Source organism: Lithobates pipiens, unplaced genomic scaffold, assembly GCF_037356315.1.
Source record: "Lithobates pipiens isolate NorthernLeopardFrog02 unplaced genomic scaffold, aLitPip1_a1.2 Scaffold_18, whole genome shotgun sequence".
NCBI lineage: Eukaryota > Metazoa > Chordata > Amphibia > Anura > Ranidae > Lithobates > Lithobates pipiens.
This window is the reverse complement of record NW_027507758.1, coordinates 2432631-2458265: the sequence shown is the minus strand read 5'-3', so window position 1 is coordinate 2458265 and position 25635 is coordinate 2432631. Positions and strand designations below refer to the sequence as shown.

Here is a 25635-nt window from a genome sequence, read left to right as displayed (position 1 = left end):
AATACCGGACTGGTGACCCCACAATATATAAATACCGGACTGGTGACCCCACAATATATAAATACCGGACTGGTGACCTCACAATAGGGAGAAAACTTTTTCGCAGAAGGCAGTATAACAAGACTCGTGGCCACTCATTAAAATTAGAAGAAAAGAGGTTTAACCTTAAACTATGTAGAGGGTTCTTTACTGTAAGAGTGGCAAGGATGTGGAATTCCCTTCCACAGGCGGTGGTCTCAGTGGGGGGCATCGATAGTTTGAAGAAACTATTAATCACCTGAATGACCGCAACATACATGATATACAATGTAATAGTGACATATAATCACACAACATACATGATATACAATGTAATACTGACATATAATCACACAACATACATGATATACAATGCAACACTGACATATAATCACACAACATACATGATATACAATGTAACACTGACATATAATCACACAACATACATGATATACAATGCAACACTGACATATAATCACACAACATACATGATATACAATGTAATACTGACATATAATCACACAACATACATGATATACAATGTAACACTGACATATAATCACACAACATACATGATATACAATGTAATACTGACATATAATCACACAACATACATGATATACAATGTAATACTGACATATAATCACACACATGGGTTGGACTTGATGGACTTGTGTATTTTTCGTCCTCACCTCCTATGTAATAATATATAATACACCACAATCTAATAAGATCCAATGGTGATTGAGAGACAGGAGAGAAGGGTGCAGGTCACGTGAAGGCAGGGGATGAGTACTCCCGTCATGCCTTCCTCTGCCCTTCTCTGTTGTCTCTGTACATGTCTATAGACACTGCAATGAGGACACATTCTGAACAGGAGTGAATAGTGGGGGTAGTGGAGTATGAGGTCATCGTGACTTCATTTTTAATGATCTCTCTGTGCGCTTGTCTTCCTCAGATGCGGAGAGCCGTCACATATCCGCTGTGGGAAGTGATTTGGATCCAGTCCCCTCCCGGCCGGTGTTACCATCTCTCTCCCCCGATGCCGCACAATCGCCGCCGCTTGTCAGGGACGAGGAGTTGAAGGAAAGCTATTCGCGGGTGAGTCTTCCCTCTGATATTCTCCATGTACGGTCCGTCATATGAAAGCCGCTTGTTTCAGTTTTGGGTGGAGAGGAGCTGATTGTTCTCCTCTGACATGTTTCACCCCCTCCCTCCCCCCCCCCCCACCAATGTGATTCATGTAGGAAAACAGCCCGTGGAGTGTCGCTGTCCATTTGCTCTCAATAAAGTTGTGTTGTCTCCACCAACAATCCTATGTGAGGTGGGCTTCCCTGTTGCTAGGCAACACTGCTAACAGGCGACCCGGCGGTCCTACGGCCATCATCATGCGCACGCTTCTGCTGGTGTCGGAGTTGCTGTTTCTGTCGTTCTTGGCGGGATTGTTAGACGAATTGTTCGATGAAATGTGGAGAAAATTCTGCCAGATCCTCACAGAACTTCTCTGGATTTGGTTCTGACCCGCCTGGCGTGTCGTCACCGGGGGACGGCCTCTGCGCCCGGCTGCCCGGCCGACGGTAAATGGCGATCCGCATTTTTATTCTTTACAAAGAACTTCTGTGAGACTCAACAGACCCAATACACATTCACCCAACATTCACTATACAATAGATCCAACCCCTCCCCCAAAAGAAAATACCCCCCCCCCCCATAAAAACAACCCTCACCACAGGAAGCCATGGACATTGGAGATCCCCAAATTATCAGACAGCTGTGCCCTGAAATATGAATGTGGGCGGTCCCAAAAACAACCAATAGAGTGCAAAGTATTCCGCTTGTAGCATCATTGTATCAAACATTCCTATTATATATACAATGTATCGAGCCCCCCGTCCTATCACCTATACCTTATATATAAATACCCATCCCCCAGTCACCCCTTGTCTCCGCCCCCCACCCACCTCCCAGTACCACCCCTTCACAGAATATGTTAACAAAACCGATTCCCTGCACCCAGCAACAGTAGATCCCCCCCCCCACAGCAACAATGATAAAACCCCCTCCAAACAATAGACCCCCCCTCAGCAACCATAAATCTATCCATCAACAATAGATCCCTCAGCAACAATAAAACCCCCTCCAAACAATAGACCTCTCCCCCCTCAGCAACCATAAATCTATCCATCAACAATAGACCCCCAGCAACAATAAAACCCCCTCCAAACAATAGATCCCCCAGCAACAATAAAACCCCCACCAAACAATAGATCCCTCCCCCCTCAGCAACCATAAATCTATCCGTCAACAATAGACCCCCAGCAACAATAAAACCCCCACCAAACAATAGATTCCCCCCGCAGCAACCATAAATCTATCCGTCAACAGTAGATCCCCCAGCAACAATAAAACCCCCTCCAAACAATAGATCCCCCCTCAGCAACCATAAATCTATCCGTCAACAATAGACCCCCCAGCAACAATAAAACCCCCTCCAAACAATAGATCCCTCCCCCCTCAGCAACCATAAATCTATCCGTCAACAATAGACTAATAGATCACCCCAGCAACAATAAAACCTGCTTCAAACAATAGATCCCACCCCCCCTCCCCCACCCCAGTAGCAACAATTCCACCCAGCAACAATTGATTCTCCCCAGAAACAATAGACTCCCCCCAAGCAGTAATGAAACCCCCCCAAATCCCCCTGCAGCAATAACGGCCCCCACTCCAGCAACAATAGATCCCCCCAGCAACAATAGATCCCGCCCCCTTCAGCAACAATAAATCCACCCTCCAAAAATAGATTCTTCCAAGCAACAATAATAAAACCCCCTCCAAAAAATAGATCCCCCCCCCCCAGCAACCATAAATCTATTCGTCAGCAATAGACCCACAGCAACAATAGATCAATAGATCACCCCAGCAACAATAAAACCCCCTTCAAACAATAGACCCCAACCCCCCCCCCCCCCCCCGTCTTCAGTAGCAACAAATCCACCCAGCAACAATAGATTCTCCCCAGAGACAATAGACCCCCCCCCCAAGCAGCAATGAACCCCCCCCAAAAAATAATCCCCCTGCAGCAATACCGCAATAACTCTCCCACTCCAGCAACAATAGATCCCCCCAGCAATGATAAATCCACCCACCAAAAATATATTCTTCCAAGCAACAATAACAACCAAGCAAACAATAGATCCCCCCCCCCTCAGCAACCATAAATCTAAACAATAGATAACCTCAGCCCCAAGCAGCAAAAGAACCCCCAAAACAATAGACCCCCAAGCAACAATAACCCACAGCAACAATAGATTCTCCCCAGCAACAATAAACCCACCCACCAACAATAGATTCTCCTCAGAAACACTAGATTCCTAAGCAGCAAGAGAACCCCCAAAACAATAGATCCCTCTGCAAATACCCCCAACAAAAGTAGACCCCCACAGCAACAATAGATCCCCAGCAGTCAAGACCAATAGACTCTTTAGCAGCCAGCAACAATAGATCATCCGCCAAAACAACAGACTTTCCAAGCAACAATAGACTCCAACAGCAACAGTAGATCCTCCGCCACAGCAACAGACGCTCCAAACTCAACAATAGACCCCAGCAACATTGGATCCACACAGAAACGTTAGGTCCTCCCCAACAACAACAGACACCCCAAAGCAACAATAGACTCCCACAGCAACAATAGATCCCCCATAGAAAAGCTTGTTTGCTGATATCCCTTATGGATGGTCGGGGGCCATCATGTGACACTTATAAAAAGCCACTTTTACAAGCGTTTGACTTTTTGTTCTGTCCAGAGCACCCCCCCCCCCCCCCTTACATCAGATGCCCAAGCACCCCCATCCTCCCCCCTGCCCTCGGCTCTCAATCGATTACAGCAGCGATCCTCTTGTAGGAAAGCCTCCCCACGTAATCAGTGGCCTTTCCTTGTACTGCGGTGGAGGAGCGGGGAGGAGGACGAGGTGGCGGTGCACTGCTGAATTCCGGGGTACTGCTGCTGCCGGGGCGATGCTTCTCCTCCCCGCCAAACAGGAGGCGGGTCCTGAGACCAGTCCTAAGACTCTCGGCCAATGGGGATCTCAGGAGCCACTTCCTGATTGGCCGGGAGGAGAAGCAGGAAGACATTAGTAAATATTAAACCGCTATTGTCACACAACTGGGCGGGATGGGGGTGCAGTGCTCTACGCCCCGAGACCACCCCTTTTTGAAGCCTATTATCATTAAACCCCCCCCCATTGGAATCCATGGTCCGGCGTCCTGCATGTAGTTTAGGGGCCGGGCACATGGATTGGGTGGCGGCATCCCTGTGCCCCTAATGGACGGGCCACCACTGCATCACAGTGCACCCCACCCCCCTCCCATACCTTCTGCTGCTGCTGCTGGGAATAAGCTTGGAAGTCGAAAGTGCAGGGTCTGGAGGAGGTCCAAAGGAGGGCTGCAGTCAGCTGGCAGAGTCTGCTAAATTCTGAGACCCCTGATAGGCAAAGACAAAGGGGTGCAGGATCTGGCGGAGGAGTTCTGTCCTCCTCTCTGCTGCTGACTGCTGGGGGGGGGGGAGGGTGGCAGATACAAGCCTCTCTGCAGCTGCATGGAGAGGCACAGGATCTGGTGGAGGAGTTCTGTCCTCCTTTCTGCTGCCAACTAGTAAGACAAGGTGGGGGGCAGAGACGAGGGGGGTGCCGCAGCTGCAGGAGAGGTGCAATGTATAGTGACATTCATATATATATATGTGTGTGTCTTTGTAACAAGAGATACAATGTAACCATTGTAGAGAATGCTAGAGGGAATCAGCACTAATTGTTTATTTCTTACTGTTGGCATTTTCTAGCATTGTTACATTGTATCTCCGGCTACAGTGACCTATGTATTTCCTATGTATTTCCTATGTATTTCCTATGTATTTCCTATGTATTTCCTATTTCCTATGCTCCTCAGCTCCATCTAGTGGCAGATTTTATACTACTGCCCATAATAAAAGAACATTCATTCAGAAGAGAAAACCGACTAAAGAACATTTTGTTTTTGCAATATTTGCACAGAATGAATGTTTGCAGATTTGCCGGACAAATTGCGATGTAATCTACGGGAAGCAGCGATAGGTCATTCAGTAAATTGGACGACCCCTCTAAATGAGACGTAATCATTCGCAGGGGGGTTGGGTTAGCAGCCGATCAAAGAAAAGAAACGATCACTTTGAGGCCAATGTAGGAATCGCCGTCTCTCTGTCATTTCAGGTCAGTTTCTCCATATCCAAGTCTGCTCAGGATAAGATGAGACAGAAACAGCAAGAAATGGAGACGATGCGGATCGAGAGGAGGCGGAGCCAGCAGCAGTTGTGGGAGAAGCTTCAAGGATTGGATGGCGGGGGAGGTGAGTGCCAAATTTACTTCCTTAAAGGACAGTCCTGTCCGCCCCTCTGAAAAGCGATTTGTGCTGGTACACTTTTCAGAGAGTGGTTGACAGGCAGCTGGAAGGCAATATATGCCGCCTCCTCTGCACCTGTTTTATCCTGAAAATCCTGCGCCACCCTGCCACTGTGATCCTGCGCCACCACCCTGCCACTGTGATCCTGCGCCACCACCCTGCCACTGTGATCCTGCGCCACCACCCTGCCACTATGATCCTGCACCACCACCCTGCCACTATGATCCTGCACCACCACCCTGCCACTGTGATCCTGCGCCACCACCCTGCCACTGTAATCCTGCGCCACCACCCTGCCACTATGATCCTGCGCCACCACCCTGCCACTGTGATCCTGCGCCACCACCCTGCCACTGTGATCCTGTGCCACCACCCTGCCACTGTAATCCTGCGCCACCACCCTGCCACTATGATCCTGCGCCACCACCCTGCCACTGTGATCCTGGGCCACCACCCTGCCACTGTGATCCTGTGCCACCACCCTGCCACTGTAATCCTGCGCCACCACCCTGCCACTATGATCCTGCGCCACCACCCTGCCACTGTGATCCTGGGCCACCACCCTGCCACTGTGATCCAGCGCCACCACCCTGCCACTGTGATCCAGCGCCACCACCCTGCCACTGTGATCCAGCGCCACCACCCTGCCACTGTGATCCAGCGCCACCACCCTGCCACTGTGATCCAGCACCACCACCCTGCCACTGTGATCCTGGGCCACCACCCTGCCACTGTGATCCTGCGCCACCACCCTGCCACTATGATCCTGCACCACCACCCTGCCACTGTGATCCTGCGCCACCACCCTGCCACTGTGATCCAGCGCCACCACCCTGCCACTGTGATCCAGCGCCACCACCCTGCCACTGTGATCCAGCGCCACCACCCTGCCACTGTGATCCTGGGCCACCACCCTGCCACTGTGATCCTGCGCCACCACCCTGCCACTGTAATCCTGCGCCACCACCCTGCCACTGTGATCCTGCGCCACCACCCTGCCACTGTGATCCTGCGCCACCACCCTGCCACTGTGATCCTGCGCCACCACCCTGCCACTGTGATCCTGTGCCACCACCCTGCCACTGTGATCCAGCGCCACCACCCTGCCACTGTGATCCAGCGCCACCACCCTGCCACTGTGATCCAGCGCCACCACCCTGCCACTGTGATCCTGGGCCACCACCCTGCCACTGTGATCCTGCGCCACCACCCTGCCACTATGATCCTGCACCACCACCCTGCCACTGTGATCCTGCGCCACCACCCTGCCACTGTAATCCTGCGCCACCACCCTGCCACTATGATCCTGCGCCACCACCCTGCCACTGTGATCCTGCGCCACCACCCTGCCACTGTGATCCTGCGCCACCACCCTGCCACTGTGATCCTGTGCCACCACCCTGCCACTGTGATCCTGTGCCACCACCCTGCCACTGTGATCCTGAGCCACCACCCTGCCACTGTAATCCTGCGCCACCACCCTGCCACTGTGATCCTGCGCCACCACCCTGCCACTGTGATCCTGGGCCACCACCCTGCCACTGTGATCCTGGGCCTCCACCCAGCCACTGTGATCCTGTGCCACCACCCTGCCACTGTGATCCTGCGCCACCACCCTGCCACTGTGATCCTGTGCCACCACCCAGCCACTGTGATCCTGCGCCACCACCCAGCCACTGTGATCCTGCGCCACCACCCAGCCACTGTTATCCTGTGCCACCACCCTGCCACTGTGATCCTGTGCCACCACCCTGCCACTGTGATCCTGTGCCACCACCCTGCCACTGTGATCCTGAGCCACCACCCTGCCACTGTAATCCTGCGCCACCACCCTGCCACTGTGATCCTGCGCCACCACCCTGCCACTGTGATCCTGGGCCACCACCCTGCCACTGTGATCCTGGGCCTCCACCCAGCCACTGTGATCCTGTGCCACCACCCTGCCACTGTGATCCTGCGCCACCACCCTGCCACTGTGATCCTGTGCCACCACCCAGCCACTGTGATCCTGCGCCACCACCCAGCCACTGTGATCCTGCGCCACCACCCTGCCACTGTTATCCTGTGCCACCACCCTGCCACTGTCATCCTGTGCCACCACCCTGCCACTGTGATCCTGGGCCACCACCCTGCCACTGTGATCCTGGGCCACCACCCTGCCACTGTGATCCTGGGCCACCACCCTGCCACTGTGATCCTGGGCCACCACCCTGCCACTGTGATCCTGGGCCACCACCCTGCCACTGTGATCCAGCGCCACCACCCTGCCACTGTGATCCAGCGCCACCACCCTGCCACTGTGATCCAGCGCCACCTCCCTGCCACTGTGATCCAGCGCCACCACCCTGCCACTGTGATCCAGCGCCACCACCCTGCCACTGTGATCCAGCGCCACCACCCTGCCACTGTGATCCAGCGCCACCACCCTGCCACTGTGATCCAGCGCCACCACCCTGCCACTGTGATCCAGCGCCACCACCCTGCCACTGTGATCCAGCGCCACCACCCTGCCACTGTGATGCAGCGCCACCACCCTGCCACTGTGATCCGGGGCCACCACCCTGCCACTGTGATCCTGTGTATCCTAATACTTATATTACCCCTACTACTACTAATACCCCTACTACTTCTGTTACCCCTATTACTTCTATTACCTCTACTACTACTACTTCTATTACCCCTACTACTACTACTACTATTACCCCTACTACTACTTCTATTACTATTTCTTCTATTACCCCTACTACTACTACTACTATTACTACTACTACTACCCCTACTACATCTGTTATCCCTACTACTGCTACTACTTTTATTACCCCTACTACTAATACCACCTCTATTACCCAATGCTCCAACCTCCCTGCTACTGTGAGATAGAGGGACATGTAAGCATACTGTCCAAGATGAGATAGAGGGACATGTAAGCAGACAGTGAAGGTTGTCGCAGCAAAGATGTGGGCGTGTCTTGTTGGGAGTGGGCAGGGCTAAATAGGGTGAAAGTTCGATCAATCAAGATACCCACCCCCATCTTTTTTTCTTTTGCTTGCCTGCATGGGGACGTGCCACAGGAAACTGATCCTCCCAGTGAGCAGTTGTGGAGGGGGGCGTATCAGCACAAGTCTGACCACTGGAAGACAGGTAGGCTGTTCTCCCAGCACAGCCACCAAACTGACCACACTAGGAACAATGTGCTTCTATGCCAAGTGTGGTCAGTTTAAGAAAGGAAAGCAGAGGGACTGACAGGCTTACCAGGGATGGTCACATAGAGGAAGCAATACAAAGAGAACCGGAGACTTCCTCATACCTGTACGTGGGACAGCAGGCACATATCAGGGGGAGGGGATGTTGGAGGGGAACAGATTTTTTAAGGATTTCCAGATAAAATGACACCAAGTGTGGTGGAGATACGAAGGTCTGGAGACTTTGTATGGTAAGTCTCTGATTGGTGTATTCCAGATTCCGTGTCAGTGACCTCTTTCACCCTGAGCGGACTGAACACCGTCCCCATCAGTGCGGAGAAGAGAAGAGGAGGGACCAACATGGCCAACAAGACCAACATGAGCCTCAACAAATGGGTCAGTCGACCATCCCTGCCCAGCATCCCGACCATCAACCCGGAACCTACCGTGAGCGACTTCCGCCATTCTTCCGGTAACTTCCCATGGACATTGAGACTGAGGCTCCATCACGCTGTGCGTTTAGCCCCGGGGCATGAGGCTCTGAGGTTCCGGTGTGGTCAGAGGGCCCAGGCGTCCCCTCCAGTCCAGGCAGGGATAGGTGCTAATCTGTACTGTACGGTGCTGCGCTGTACTGCACGGTGCTGCGCTGTACTGCACGGTGCTGCGCTGTACTGCACGGTGCTGCGCTGTACTGCACGGTGCTGCGCTGTACTGTACGGTGCTGCGCTGTACTGCACGGTGCTGCGCTGTACTGCATGTTGCTGCACTGTACTGTATGGTGCTGCGCTGTACTGCATGGTACTGCATGTTGCTGCACTGTACTGTATGGTGCTGCGCTGTACTGCATGTTGCTGCACTGTACTGTATGGTGCTGCATGGTACCACATGGTAAGGTACCGCATGGTGCTGCTCTGTACCGCATGGTGCTGCTCTGTACCGCATGGTGCTGCTTTGTACTGTATGGTGCTGCTCTGTATCACATCATGTTGCTCTGTATCGCATGGTTCTGCTCTATACTGTATGGTGCTGCGCTGTACTGTATGGTGCTGCGCTGTACTGCATGGTGCTATTCCGTACTGCATGGTGCTATTCTGTACTGTATGGTGCTGCTCTATACTGTCTGGTGCTGCACTGTACTGTATGGTGCTGCACTGTACTGTATGGTGCTGCTCTGTACTGTATGGTGCTGCGCTGTATTGCAGGGTGCTATTCTGTACTGTATGGTGCTATTCTGTACTGCATGGTGCTAATCTGTACTGCATGGTGCTATTCTGTACTGTATGGTGCTGCTCTATACTGTATGGTGCTGTGCTGTACTGTATGGTGCTGCGCTGTATTGCAGGGTGCTATTCTGTACTGTATGGTGCTATTCTGTACTGTATGGTGCTGCTCTATACTGTATGGTGCTGCTCTGTACTGTATGGTGCTGCGCTGTATTGCAGGGTGCTATTCTGTACTGCAGGGTGCTATTCTGTACTGCAGGGTGCTGCTCTGTACTGCAGGGTGCTGCTCTGTACTGTATGGTGCTGCGCTGTATTGCAGGGTGCTATTCTGTACTGTATGGTGCTATTCTGTACTGTATGGTGCTGCGCTGTACTGTATGGTGCTGCGCTGTACTGTATGGTGCTGTGCTGTACTGTATGGTGCTGTGCTGTATACAGGGTGCTATTCTGTACTGCATGGTGCTATTCTGTACTGTATGGTGCTGCTCTGTACTGTATGATGCTGCGCTGTATTGCAGGGTGCTATTCTGAACTGCATTGTGCTGCGCTGTACTGTATTGTGCTGCGCTGTACTGTATTGTGCTGCGCTGTACTGCATGTTGCTGCACTGTACTGTATGGTGCTGCGCTGTACTGTATGGTGCTGCTCTGTACTGTATGGTGCTGCTCTGTACTGTATGGTGCTGTGCTGTATTGCAGGGTGCTATTCTGTACTGTATGGTGCTGCGCTGTACTGTATGGTGCTGCGCTGTACTGTATGGTGCTGTGCTGTACTGTATGGTGCTGTGCTGTATGCAGGGTGCTATTCTGTACTGCATGGTGCTGCGCTGTATTGCAGGGTGCTATTCTGTACTGTATGGTGCTATTCTGTACTGTATGGTGCTGCGCTGTACTGTATGGTGCTGCGCTGTACTGTATGGTGCTGTGCTGTACTGTATGGTGCTGTGCTGTATGCAGGGTGCTATTCTGTACTGCATGGTGCTGCGCTGTATTGCAGGGTGCTATTCTGTACTGTATGGTGCTATTCTGTACTGTATGGTGCTGCGCTGTACTGTATGGTGCTGCACTGTACTGTATGGTGCTGTGCTGTATGCAGGGTGCTATTCTGTACTGCATGGTGCTATTCTGTACTGTATGGTGCTGCTCTGTACTGTATGATGCTGCGCTGTATTGCAGGGTGCTATTCTGTACTGTATTGTGCTGCGCTGTACTGTATTGTGCTGCGCTGTACTGCATGTTGCTGCGCTGTACTGTATCGTGCTGCATGGTGCTGTACTGCATGGTGCTGTACTGCATGTTGCTGCACTGTACTGTATGGTGCTGCGCTGTACTGTATGGTGCTGCTCTGTACTGTATGGTGCTGCTCTGTACTGTATGGTGCTGTGCTGTATTGCAGGGTGCTATTCTGTACTGTATGGTGCTGCGCTGTACTGTATGGTGCTGCGCTGTACTGTATGGTGCTGTGCTGTACTGTATGGTGCTGTGCTGTATGCAGGGTGCTATTCTGTACTGCATGGTGCTGCGCTGTATTGCAGGGTGCTATTCTGTACTGTATGGTGCTATTCTGTACTGTATGGTGCTGCGCTGTACTGTATGGTGCTGCGCTGTACTGTATGGTGCTGTGCTGTACTGTATGGTGCTGTGCTGTATGCAGGGTGCTATTCTGTACTGCATGGTGCTGCGCTGTATTGCAGGGTGCTATTCTGTACTGTATGGTGCTATTCTGTACTGTATGGTGCTGCGCTGTACTGTATGGTGCTGCACTGTACTGTATGGTGCTGTGCTGTATGCAGGGTGCTATTCTGTACTGCATGGTGCTATTCTGTACTGTATGATGCTGCGCTGTATTGCAGGGTGCTATTCTGTACTGTATTGTGCTGCACTGTACTGTATGGTGCTGCACTGTACTGCATGTTGCTGCACTGTACTGTATGGCGCTGCATGGTACTGTACTGCATGGTGCTGTACTGCATGTTGCTGCACTGTACTGTATGGCGCTGCATGGTGCTGTACTGCATGGTGCTGTACTGCATGTTGCTGCACTGTACTGTATGGTGCTGCACTGTACTGCATGTTGCTGCACTGTACTGTATGGCGCTGCATGGTACTGTACCGCATGGTGCTGTACTGCATGTTGCTGCACTGTACTGTATGGCGCTGCATGGTACTGTACCGCGTGGTGCTGCTCTGTGATGCATGGTGCTAATCTGTACTGCGTCATGCGCCACTGTGGCCGATCAACATTTCAGGCCGGCTGATTCATAAGAGATGATTGCACTGAACGCGTTTATTGAGGTGTTTCTGTTGTTTTCTGTCGCAGCGTTTTCCCTGCCGGCCTCCTTGGTGGACCTCTCGGAGTGGGATACAGACTCTCAGGACAGCGGGCCCAGCTCCGGTCCAATGTCCCACCCAGAACAAGGCATGATAGAGGCTCTGAAGTGGCTGAACCACAAGGACTGGTAAGACGCCTCCTGATTTGTGCCGACCGCCATATCCCAACGCACAGAGATCTCTGACTCCTACATCAGATGAACTCCAATCACACTGCTAAACACACAGAAAATACATAGAAGAGAACTGGATCCATCCAGCCCTGAGGTTTACACTGCTCTGCCACTCAGCACAGCCCTGTCTGGTGACCCGACTTTTCTTTACTGCATAAGTAGGTCACCTCCCCACCCCCATCCGGTGATTGGACAGTAAAGGAGAAGCAGCACACTGATGAGCTCATCACTCTGCTCTCTCCTGCAATCACCATGCCCCATGTGCTGATTGGCACCTTCAGCTGTATTTGCACCCCCATCTCTGAGTTCTGCTGTACAGAGCAGGGATGAGTATTTTCACGAGTACTCCTGAAAATGCTCCTGATTTAGAAACGGATACTTTGTGGTGCGATTTGCATCCATTTAAAATGAATGGGTGCAAATTTCACTGCAATGAATTTCATGCATCTCATCACATGCGGTTTCCCGCGCTGCTCCTGTGGGAACCCGGGCTGAAATCACTGTGACAAGCCTGGGATCACACACAGGAGCGATGGGGGAAGCCGCATGTGGAATCGCACCACATTCCTGTTCAAATCGCATGCGATTTTTTTTTTTTTTGCAGTGCAATTCGCGCCCATTCATTTGTATGGATGCAAATCGCACTGCAAAGTATCAGTACTCAGTATCGGAGAGTATTTGACCAAAAGTATCAGTACTCACCAATAAAAAAAAAATATCAGTGCACCCCTAGTACAAAATCCTGGGAAGGTACCTGCATTTCAAATATCACAATTATTATAAAATAAAAATATTTTTTCCAAATAAAATATTAAAAATAAAAAAATATATAAAATATTCTAAAATAATACAATTACTGAATAATAAGTAATAATGATTATCGGGTTACATTAATATAGAATGGAAGTAACAATAAATATTATGAAATGGAAGTAATAATATATAATGTGATGGAAGAAATAATATATGACACAGAATAGGAGTAACCATATATAATATGGTATGAAAGTATCAATATATAATGTGATAAAAGTAACAATATACAGTATAATATATAATATAAAAAACAATAAATAATACCCAATTGAAGTAACAATATATAATTTGGAATATATGTGATAATATATAATATGTGATGGAATTATCAATATATAATAGAAATAACAATAAATAATATCTGATAGAAGTATTAATATATATAATAAGGAATAAAAGTAACAATACTGTATATAATATGGGATAGAAGTAAAAATATATAATACAAAATAGAAGTAACAATAAATATCTCTTTAAAAAAAAATAAAAAAAAATAATATCTGATAGAAGTATCAATATAATATAATAAGGGATAGAATAAACAATACTGTATGTAATATATATGGGATTGAAGTAACAATATACAGTATAATATATAATAGAAGAAACAATAAATAATACCTAATTTAAGTAACAATATATTATTTGGAATATATGTAATAATATATAATATGTGATGGAATTATCAATATATAATAGAAATAACAATAAATAATATCTGATAGAAGTACCAATATATAATAAGGAATAGGAGTAACAATACTGTATATAATATGGGATGGAAGTAAAAATATATAATACAAAATAGAAGTAACAATAAATATCTCTTTAAAAAAAAATAAAAAAAATAATATCTGATAGAAGTATCAATATAATATAATAAGGGATAGAATAAACAATACTGTATGTAATATATATGGGATTGAAGTAACAATATACAGTATAATATATAATAGAAGAAACAATAAATAATACCTAATTTAAGTAACAATATATTATTTGGAATATATGTAATAATATATAATATGTGATGGATTTATCAATATATAATAGAAATAACAATAAATAATATCTGATAGAAGTATTAATATATATAATAAGGAATAAAAGTAACAATACTGTATATAATATGGGATAGAAGTAAAAATATATAATACAAAATAGAAGTAACAATAAATATCTCTTTAAAAAAAAATAAAAAAAAATAATATCTGATAGAAGTATCAATATAATATAATAAGGGATAGAATAAACAATACTGTATGTAATATATATGGGATTGAAGTAACAATATACAGTATAATATATAATAGAAGAAACAATAAATAATACCTAATTTAAGTAACAATATATTATTTGGAATATATGTAATAATATATAATATGTGATGGAATTATCAATATATAATAGAAATAACAATAAATAATATCTGATAGAAGTACCAATATATAATAAGGAATAGGAGTAACAATACTGTATATAATATGGGATGGAAGTAAAAATATATAATACAAAATAGAAGTAACAATAAATATCTCTTTAAAAAAAAATAAAAAAAAATAATATCTGATAGAAGTATCAATATAATATAATAAGGGATAGAATAAACAATACTGTATGTAATATATATGGGATTGAAGTAACAATATACAGTATAATATATAATAGAAGAAACAATAAATAATACCTAATTTAAGTAACAATATATTATTTGGAATATATGTAATAATATATAATATGTGATGGAATTATCAATATATAATAGAAATAACAATAAATAATATCTGATAGAAGTACCAATATATAATAAGGAATAGAAGTAACAATACTGTATATAATATGGGATGGAAGTTACAATATATAATATAAAATAGAAGTAACAATAAATAATTTCTCTTTAGAAAAAAAAAGAAAAACAATAAATAATATCTGATAGAAGTATCAATATATATAACAAGGAATAGAAGTAATAATAATATATAATAGGTGATGGATGTATATCAATATATTACATATTTCCAGCTGTGAATAGAGAGCGGAGATCTGCCCTTTGCTGTGTTTTTCTCTTCGTCTTGCTGTATAAAGTTCTCTTAACTAAAGATTGTTTTGCGAATCCATTTTCAAAGATTCCCACCTGGAGATCCCGCCAGGAACGGCACTTCCTGTCTCAGACTGAGTCCTCTAAGCCTCACAATTAGAAGCAGCAAAAATGATTTGCCATCCAATATTTGTAATTCTGTTCAGCCTGCAGTCTACTTTCTTCACTGCAGGTGGCGCTCAACCGCAGAGGCATTGCAGGGGAGAGAAAGTCAAGAGGAACATGGTTCTTCTATGGTTTCCTGGGTCACTGGGAAAGCTAGCCGATTGGATGCTGCTGCCCCATCATGTGACTCTAGCAGCCATCTTGGGTCAGTCAGAGCCTATTTCTAGCCCTGGCTCTCAGGCTTGGCACGCATTTCCCGTGTGGGTAGCGTAGGGACAGGTCACCCATCTGACATGGACAGGGAATCGTTTTGTTGTCGGGTTGTTTTGTGCAAATGATTTGTGTGTTTTGAAGTTTTGCTTTTTGTTGTAAATTTGAAAACGAAATAAAAAAAAATTACTTGATTAGAAAAAAAAAATAGTGCCAGAGAGAGGTTCTAGAGGGAAAGGATAGAGACCCCCAAACCCCTGTGGAGACCTCCCCATTGGCAGGGCCGGATTAACATAGGGGCTATTGGAGCTGCAGCTCCAGGCCCCTTTCTCAAGATAGGCCCATTTGCCCAAAAAAAAAAAAAAGAAAAGAAGATTGACTTCGAGGATTGTAGCTCGGCGATCATATTCGGGGGGTAGGTAGCTAAAGACCCACTCCAGCACTGGTTAAAATACAGGGCTCCTTGCGCAGCCTGTCAGAAGCTGCATACAGAGCGGCAGTATAAATACAGCTGGAACACTCTGCAGCAGACGGAGAGGATGAACTCACAGAGCTTATAATAATTATTTGTATATTACTTATGATAATTAACCCCTTGGCAACCAGGCCCATTCTGAGACTTCTCTCCTACATGTAAAAATCATCATTTTTTTATGCTAGAAAATTACTCAGAACCCTCAAGCATTATATATTGTTTTAGCAGAGACCCTATGGAATAAAATGGTGGTATTTGCAACTTTTTATGTTTCATTCATAAAAAAAACCCACTAAAGTTATCACGATTTTTTGTTGTGTATTAAGCGATGCTTTACATTTTTTTACAGGTTACATGTTTAGAGTTACAGAGGAGGTCTAGTGCTAGAATTATTGCTCTCGCTCTAATGATCTTGGCGTATGTAACCTGTGTGTATCTGGCTCTGATACTAACCAGTGCCTACCCAGGGACTGACTAGTATCTCTCCCCAGCCTGTCCCCACACACCCTCTCACCCGCTGACCTGTGAATGGGACAATCTCTACCGCAGTGTTATTGTGTTCTGCCAGTGAATACAATGATTAGTGTTGCTAACTATAGCTGGCAGCACTGATTGTTTTGGGGAAAACCTGACAGGCTGGTTGTACTCAGGTCGTTTAATAGGTTGACTTGTGTAAAACCAGCTAGCCCGTACATAGATCAACTATGGCTGGTCTCTGCTTAATTGGTGTAATTTCAATCCATGTATGGCCCGCTTAACCACTACGCAGTCCCTAATCATCCTTCCACAAACCTTTACATTTTTCCTTCCCAGATTACTTCATCCTCCTCTCCTATACATAGTGCCCACTGTCATACTCTCCACACTTCTCTCCTATACATAGTGCCCACTGTCATACTCTCCACACTTCTCTCCTATACATAGTGCCCACTGTCATACTCTCCACACTTCTCTCCTATACATAGTGCCCACTGTCATACTCTCCACACTTCTCTCCTATACATAGTGCCCACTGTCATACTCTCCACACTTCTGTCCTATACATAGTGCCCACTGTCATACTCTCCACACTTCTCTCCTGTACATACAGCTCACTGTCATACTCTCCACACTTCTCTCCTATACATAGTGCCCACTGTCATACTCTCCACACTTCTCTCCTATACATAGTGCCCACTGTCATACTCTCCACACTTCTCTCCTGTACATACAGCTCACTGTCATACTCTCCACACTTCTCTCCTATACATAACGCCCGCTGTCATATCCTACACACTCCTCACCTGTACATAGTGCCCGCTGTCATACCCTTCATACTCCTCACCTACAGTGGTGTGAAAAAGTGTTTGCCCCCTTCCTCATTTCCTGTTCCTTTGCATGTTTGTCACACTTAAGTGTTTCGGAACATCAAACCAATTTAAACAATAGTCAAGGACAACACAAGTAAACACAAAATGCAATTTGTAAATGAAGGTGTTTATTATTAAAGGTGAAAAAAAATCCAAACCATCATGGCCCTGTGTGAAAAAGTGATTGCCCCCCTTGTTAAAACATACTATAACTGTGGTTGTCCACACCTGAGTTCAATTTCTCTAGCCACACCCAGGCCTGATTATTGCCACACCTGTTCACAATCAAGGCATCACTTAAATAGGAGCTGCTTGACACAGTAAGGTCCACCAGAAGATCCTTAAGGCCGGGTTCACACTATAGCGATGCGGGAACGCTGCGAATCCGCGGCATTTTCCCGCATCGCTCACCTCCCGCCGGCAGTTCACACTGCCCTATGCGGACGGCTGGGGGTGTCAATGTTATGTTAATGACACCCCCAGATCCGTCGGCATATCGCAGTGCGATCTGCCGACTCGCACAGGAATCGGATCGCATGGTGTGAACCCCCATGCGATCCGATTCTGTTGCGGACCCAAAAAAGGGTCCCGTGCGAGTTCGCTGCGGGAGCGCTGCGAGTTCAGCCATACTATCTGTATGGCTGAACTCGCAGCGCTACGGAGATCAGATGTGATTTGCTGTGCGAATCACATCCGGATCTCCCCCCGCAGCGGTGTGAACCGGGCCTAAAAGCTACACATCATGCCGAGACCCAAAGAAATTCAGGAACAATTGAGAGAGAAAGTAATTGAGATCTATCAGTCTGGAAAGGGTTATAAAGCCATTTCCAAAGCTTTGGGAATCCAGCGAACCACAGTGAGAGTCATTATCCACAAATGGCGAAGACATGGAACAGTGGTGAACCTTCCCAGGAGTGGCCGGCCGCCAAAAATTACCCCAAGAGCGCAGCGACGACTCATCCAAGAGGTCACAAAAGACCCCACAACAACGTCCAAGGAACTGCAGGCCTCACTTGCCTCAGTTAAGGTCAGCGTTCATGCCTCCACCATCAGGAAAAGACTGGGCAAAAATGGCCTGCATGGCAGAGTTCCAAGGAGAAAACCACTGCTGAGCAAAAAGAACATCAAAGCTCGTCTCAATTTCTCCACAACACATCTTGATGATCCCCAAGACTTTTGGGACAACATTCTGTGGACCGATGAGACAAAAGTGGAGCTCTTTGGAAGGTGTGTGTCCAAGTATATCTGGCGTAGAAGGAACACTGCATTTCATAAAAAGAACATTATACCAACAGTAAAATATGGTGGTGGTAGTGTGATGGTCTGGGGCTGTTTTGCTGCTTCAGGACCTGGAAGACTTGCCGTGATAAAAGGAACTATGAATTCTGCTGTCTACCAAGAGATCCTGAAGGAGAATGTCCGACCATCTGTTCGTGTACTCAAGCTGAAACCAACTTGGGTTCTGCAGCAGGACAATGATCCTAAACACACCAGCAAGTCCACCACCGAATGGCTGAAGAAAAACAAAATGAAGACTTTGGAGTGGCCTAGCCAAAGTCCTGACCTGAATCCTATTGAGATGTTGTGGTATGACCTTAAAAAGGCCGTTCATGCTCCAAAACCCTCTAATGTAACTGAATTAGGACAATTCTGCAAAGATGAGTGGGCCAAAATTCCTCCAGGACGCTGTAAAAGCCTCATTGCACGTTATCGCAAACGCTTGGTTGCAGTTGTTGCTGCTAAGGGTGGCCCAACCAGTTATTAGGTTTAGGGGGCAATCACTTTTTCACACAGGGCCATGATGGTTTGGATTTTTTTTCACCTTTAATAATAAACACCTTCATTTACAAATTGCATTTTGTGTTTACTTGTGTTGTCCTTGACTATTGTTTAAATTGGTTTGATGTTCCGAAACACTTAAGTGTGACAAACATGCAAAGGAACAGGAAATGAGGAAGGGGGCAAACACTTTTTCACACCACTGTATACAGTGCCCACCGCCATACCCTCCATACTCCTCTCCTTTACATAGTGCCCACCTCCATACCCTCCATACTCCTCTCCTATACATAGTGCCCACTGCTATACCCTCCATACTCCTCTCCTGTACATACTACTCACTGTCATACCCTCCACACTCCTCTCCTATACATAGTGCCCACTGCCATACCTCCAACACTTCTCTCCTATACATAGTGCCCACTGTCATACCCTCCACACTCCTCTCCTGTACATACTACTCACTATCATACCCTCCATACTCCTCATATACATAGTGCCCACTGTCATACCCTCCACTCCTGTACATACTACTAACTGTCATACCCTCCATACTCCTCTCCTATACATAGTGCCCACCTTCATACCCTCCCTCCACACTCCTCTCCTGTAATTACTGCTTACTGTCCTACTCTCCTGTATATAGTGCCCACTGTCATACCCTCCACACTCTTCTCTATATAGAGAAGTCTTCTATATAGTGCCCAATGTCATACCCTCTACACTCCTCTGCTGTGCATACTGCCCACTGTCTTACCCTTCACACTCCTCTCCTGTACATAGTGCCTTCTGCCATACCCTCTGCACTCCTCTCATGTACATAGGGCCCACTGTTAGACCCTCCACATTCCTCTCCCTCACCTGCACATACTTCCCACTTTTATACCATCCACACTCCTCCCCTATGCCTCTTACCCACAAAAACTGTTCTTTAAAATTATATGTTAAAATTATATGTTCCTCAATGTTACCAGCTCTAGAATGGGCACTTTTGTCAGTTCAACTAAAGGAAATCTCACAGTCCTCATATTTGTTCTGCCCCATTATTAGTACTTATTTTATTTTGTAATTACTATTGCGATGTATAGAGGAACACGGGGGATGTCAGCTACTCTAAATATAGCACTTGTAAAAAAAGCATCCCTGAAAAATTTTTGAAATGTTGACAACCATGTACTTAGGCACTGCCCAAGGGCCACAGGGTCAGTAGGGGCCCCATGAGAGGCTCCGGTGATAGTAAAGCAGTAGTAAACTTTTCTAACAGTACTACTTTTTAGAGGCCCTGGGGTAGGTTATGCCATAATGTACAAGTATGCCCAGCATTTTAGCACATTAGGGTACACTTAAATTGTCAGACTGAGCCCTCCAGTGCTGTGCTGTGATCAGTCCGGCGGGGCCCGGGCACTTCCACCTTCACCCGGACTTCCTTCTGGGTTCTGTGCCTTCCGTCACTTGCCTTGGCCAGGCTGCCCTGATGTCATTCCCACACATCCTCATGTGCCTCCTCTCTCTCTCATCCCCCCCTTTCTCTCTCATCCTCCCTCCCTTACCCCTCACACCTCTTTCATCCCCTTTCTCTCTCTCTCTCATCCTCCTTCTCTCTCTTTAATTTAATTTGTTATAACAAAATAATAGTTAGCATTTTTATTTATTTATTGTTTATAAAAGGCCCCACCAAAATCCTCAGCACCAGGCCCACAATGTTCTTAATCTGGCCCTGCCCATTGGGGCTCAGACCCCCCACATTCCGTCCCTCAGACAGACGCTATCGGTGCACCTGATTTTCCGATTGGCTGCACATACTTGCTGTGAGTGTCCCCGGTGGTCGGTGTCTACATTAATACAAATTCTGTTCTTTGCAACCGGACTCTGTGAGTTTACTGCCCCCCCCCCCCCCGCACCGCCCTGCACCCTCCCCCGCACTGCCCTGCACCTCCCCCCGCATGCTAGTCTTGTGATTCTCACACCTCTGCCATGTTGTACAGCCAGGCAGGTGTGTGTCCTTCTCTATAAACTGCCTGCTCATTGGACACGGACTCAGATCCCGGATGGTCCAATCAGCGGATTAGGATAAGGAAGGACTTTTTGCAGTGCATGTGCATTAACAGGGAACACGCTGACAGGAGGAGAGAGCAGAGTGAGTATCTTTGCTGTTGCTCCAGTGGAGGTCATTACCCCGGGATGTCTAGGGGGGGCACTGTGTGTTTTGCACGCCTGGAGTGTAGCTGTAAAATGAAGAGCTGGAAATGTCAGGAGAATTTCCGGAGTGACTGGATTGGTATAATGAGAGATTGTACATTTGATTGGCTGTCTGTCATTTTGCCCCCCCCCTGTACAAATCATTAGTAAGACCTCATCTGGAATATGCAGTTCAGTTTTGGGCTCCAGTTCTCAAAAAGGATATCGGGGAACTGGAGAAAGTGCAGAGAAGGGCAACCGAACTGATAAGAGGCATGGAGGAGCTCAGCTATGAGGAGAGATTAGAGCGGTGATGGCGAACCTCGGCACCCCAGATGTTTTGGAACTACATTACCCATGATGCCCCGTTACACTGCAGAGTGGATGAGCATCATGGGAAATGTAGTTCCAAAACATCTGGGGTGCCGAGGTTCTCCATCACTGGATTAGAGGAAGTGAATTTGTTCTCTCTTGATAAGAGGAGATTAAGGGGGGATATGATCAACATGTACAAATATATAAGGGGTCCATATAGTGAACTTGGTGTCGAGTTATTCACTTTACAGTCATCACAGAGGACAAGGGGGCGCTCTTTACATCTAGAGGAAAAGAGATTTCATCTCCAAATACGGAAAGGTTTCTTCACAGTAAGAGCTGTGAAAATGTGGAATAGACTCCCTGCAGAGGTGGATCTGGCCCAATCAGTGGATTGCTATAAGAAAGGTCTGGATTATTTCCTAAGTGTACAGAATATAACGGGGTGACATTTATAGGTAAAGGTGATCCGGGGAAAATCCGATTGCCTCTCGGGGGATCAGGAAGGAATTTTTTTCCCCTGCTGTAGCAAATTGGATCATTGGCTCTGCTGGGGTTTTCTCCTTCCTCTGGATCCACTGTGTGTTTATAATTGGGTATATGGGATTGTATGATATTATCATTATTATTATTATTATTATTATTATTTTTTTTTTTGTGGTTGAGGCCGGGTTCACACCACAGCGATGCGGGAAGGCCGCGAATCTGCGGCGTTTTCCCGCATCGCATGCCTCCCGCCGGCAGTTCACACTGCCCTATGCGGACGGCTGGGAGTGTCAATGATATGTTAATGACACCCCCAGATCCGTCGGCATATCGCAGTGCGATCTGCACACTCGCACAGGAATCGGATCGCATGGTGTGAACCCCCATGCGATCCGATTCCGTTGCGGACCCAAAAAAGGGTCCCGTGCGAGTTTGCTGCGGGAGCGATGGGAATTCAGCCATACTATCTGTATACTATCTGTATACTATCTGTATGGCTGAACTCGCATCGCTACGGAGATCGGATGTGATTTGCACTGCAGTGCGGTGCGAATCACATCCGGATCTCCCCCCCGCAGCAGTGTGAACCCGGCCTGAACTGGATGGACTTGCATCTTTTTCAACCTGACTAACTATGTATCTTTGTAACTATGTAACAATGTCGGCTTCTTGCCCTGGAATATATTGGGCCAATCCTGATAATGATCCCCGAATTGTGATCTCTTTAGGGAGCAGAAGGAGAAGGGGCTCCTCAGTGTGCGCTGCCTGGCCTCCTGGCACCCCGAGGTTCTCTGCTCCAGAATCCACGAGGTCTGCATGGCTGTGACCCGAGAGGTAAGTGCACCCGTCCCGTCTGACCAATCAGCACACAGAGATTTCATTGACTCTTCACCTTTACAATCAATGTAAAGCCCAAAGTTAGATTTTGCTTTAGCTGGAGAAGGGAGGAGTCAGAACCTCTGCCAGGTATTTATTGCTGTCTGGGTGCCCTTCGGGTCTGGTATGGATTGGGGGGGGGGGGGCACGCCATTAAAAAAAATATATATATATTTTTATTTGTATCATTTTCCTTCCACTTCACAATTATGTGACACTTTGTGTTGGTCCATCACATAAAATCCCAATAAAATAAATGTATGTTTTTGGTTCTAACAAACTGTGGAGAATGTCAATGGGGTATGAATACTTTTTTCAAAGCACTGTATTTATAGATGGGGTGGCTGCAGTGGTTTTATTTTTTTTCCTTTATCCCCCATCCCCCCCCCCCCCCCCCCCCGGTGATCCCTCCAGTATTTCCCTGTCTTGGCCCCCCTGTTATCACCGGTGGAACTTGTCATGCGATTTGACAGTTCCAGCATCAGAACTGATGTTGCAGCGCTTATGAAAAAGTTTCCCTCACTACTTTTCACTGATTTCATTGCATAGACGGTAGATGAAGTAACAAGCCGCAGGGAAGCCGGCAGTGCAAATCGCAGGGATGTGCCGCACATTGCGCTGAAGTTGTGCAATTTCCAAGCCGCACTGCTGTGAACCGGGACCTGGGCTGACAACGCTCAATCACTGTACTGTCTCTATAGGGGAGCAGTCCCCCGGGGGGCAGGAGGGGTGTCCGGGTTTCTGATCTGGGCTCTCTTGCAGAGTTACGGCCTGCAGCAGAACCTTCGCATTCAACACTTCAGGGTGCATCCAATGTGAGCACCCCACCACACGCTGTGGTTCCATCTGCTACTTCTATCATCAGTACAGGTTCACAGTAGTGAGGTAGGAGTCAGAGGAAGGAACCATAGTGTGTGGCGGGGGGGGGTTTGTGTGCAGACATCGGACGCACCCAGAGGTATTGAATGCGAAGGTTCTGCTGCAGGCCGTAGCTCTGCAAGATCGGAGGAATGGCGGCAGGCCGGGAAACCGATTTGCTTTTCTGCTGCAGTTCTGTCTTTTATCTCCTTGTTTATGTCGGTGACGAGGTCACTTTAATGGTTGTACTCGCCGTCAGGTCGGTAATCTGCGCTCCAAGGTCTCCCGCCACGCCATCAAGACGATCGGCGATCTGTTCAGGTCTCTCCGCAGAAGCGTGGACCAGGAGGTGGAGGAAATCACCCGGGTTTTGCTCCACAAGATCGGCGACTCCAACGATTTCATCCGGGAGGAAGCCGACAAATCTCTGGGGATGATGGTGGAGAACGTGACCCCTTCCAAGGCGCTGTGCGCCCTGATCGCTGCAGGAGGCAGGTGTGTGACCGATCGACTGAAATAATCTGTACTATTTATTAGTAAGCCCATGTTCAGTTCCTCGGGGGCGGAGCTTTGTTAGTGTAGAGCAGGGATATGCAATTAGCGGACCTCCAGCTGTTGCAAAACTGCAAGTCCCATCATGCCTCTGCCTCTGGGTGTGATGCTTGTGGCTGTCGGAGTCTCGCTATGCCTCATGGGATTTGTAGTTCTGCAACAGCTGGAGGTCCACTAATTGCATATCTCTGTTATAGAGAGATGCCTGACCTCTGCCTGGACTCTCCCTATAATACACCCCCGAGACCGATGCCTGAAATACGACACTGTAGGGACGGCAGAGACAAGTATGTAGGTGAAGCAGATGAAGACATTGTCAGGGGGAGTCCCGGGATCTCTATCAGTGGTAATACATACCTGAAAGGGGGTCACTGACACATTACTCCGCATGCATGGACTTAACGTGTCTTAACCCCTTCCCACCTCAGGGTAAAACAAATTTTAATGCCTGAGCACAATTTTGCAACTTTGACCTGTGTTAGTAAAACCGTACATATCATCACATCTGAGATACAAAAAAACACAGTCACTTCCAGCTAATAGGTCTTCCAAGGTGAGGGGTGACAGATGTCAGAAATAATGGTGGTGTGGAAGGTGGATGTGGGATCCCAGAACTGGGTGGATGCGCTTTCCTCCGATGGGGTAATCCGAAAGGAACTACAAGAAGAAGAGAAATGGAAGGCGCACGCACCTAGGGCATTACCAGAGATCATCCAATAAGAAGACATTTGTGTATAAAAGTCTGTACTCACAAAATGCCTAGCTCTGAGGAAGGGGGTGCGTCCCCCGAAACGCGTTGGCTGTGCCCCCGTGTTCTGTGCATGTCCATGCACTGGGTTTATGGGCTTTAGTCAGTTGCATTCTGTGAGTACTCACTTTTATACAAGAACTTCTTTTCTATCTCTGCAAGAACAGAGAATGGGGGGGGGGGGGGGTGTGACTGATCACTGTGGCCATTCTGGGTCCCGATCATTAGAACGGGGCTCGGGGGGAGACCCTGGGTCACTGTGCTGGGTGCTCCAAAGGGAAATACGCAAATATGCGGCCCCGCGGCAAAAAGCCCAGTCCAGTGAGGCTGCATATTTGTGGGACATCGGCATCAAGGGGTTCAGCAGGGGTCTCAAACTGGTGGCCCTCCAGCTGCTGTGAAACTACAAGTCCCATCATGCCTCTGCC

General features: G+C 47.4%; 1 protein-coding gene across 1 annotated transcript in view; it reads left to right on the top strand.

Moving 5' to 3' along the window:
* The window catches only part of LOC143986946 (TOG array regulator of axonemal microtubules protein 2-like), a 59176-nt gene that overhangs the window by 18673 nt on the left and 14868 nt on the right, over positions 1-25635 (top strand). Inside the window, exons 7-12 of the mRNA XM_077485359.1 lie at positions 977-1119; positions 5265-5400; positions 8914-9108; positions 12179-12317; positions 22902-23007; positions 24167-24402. Coding sequence (XP_077341485.1) covers positions 977-1119; positions 5265-5400; positions 8914-9108; positions 12179-12317; positions 22902-23007; positions 24167-24402 — 955 coding nt within the window. The remainder of the gene's footprint in view (positions 1-976; positions 1120-5264; positions 5401-8913; positions 9109-12178; positions 12318-22901; positions 23008-24166; positions 24403-25635) is intronic.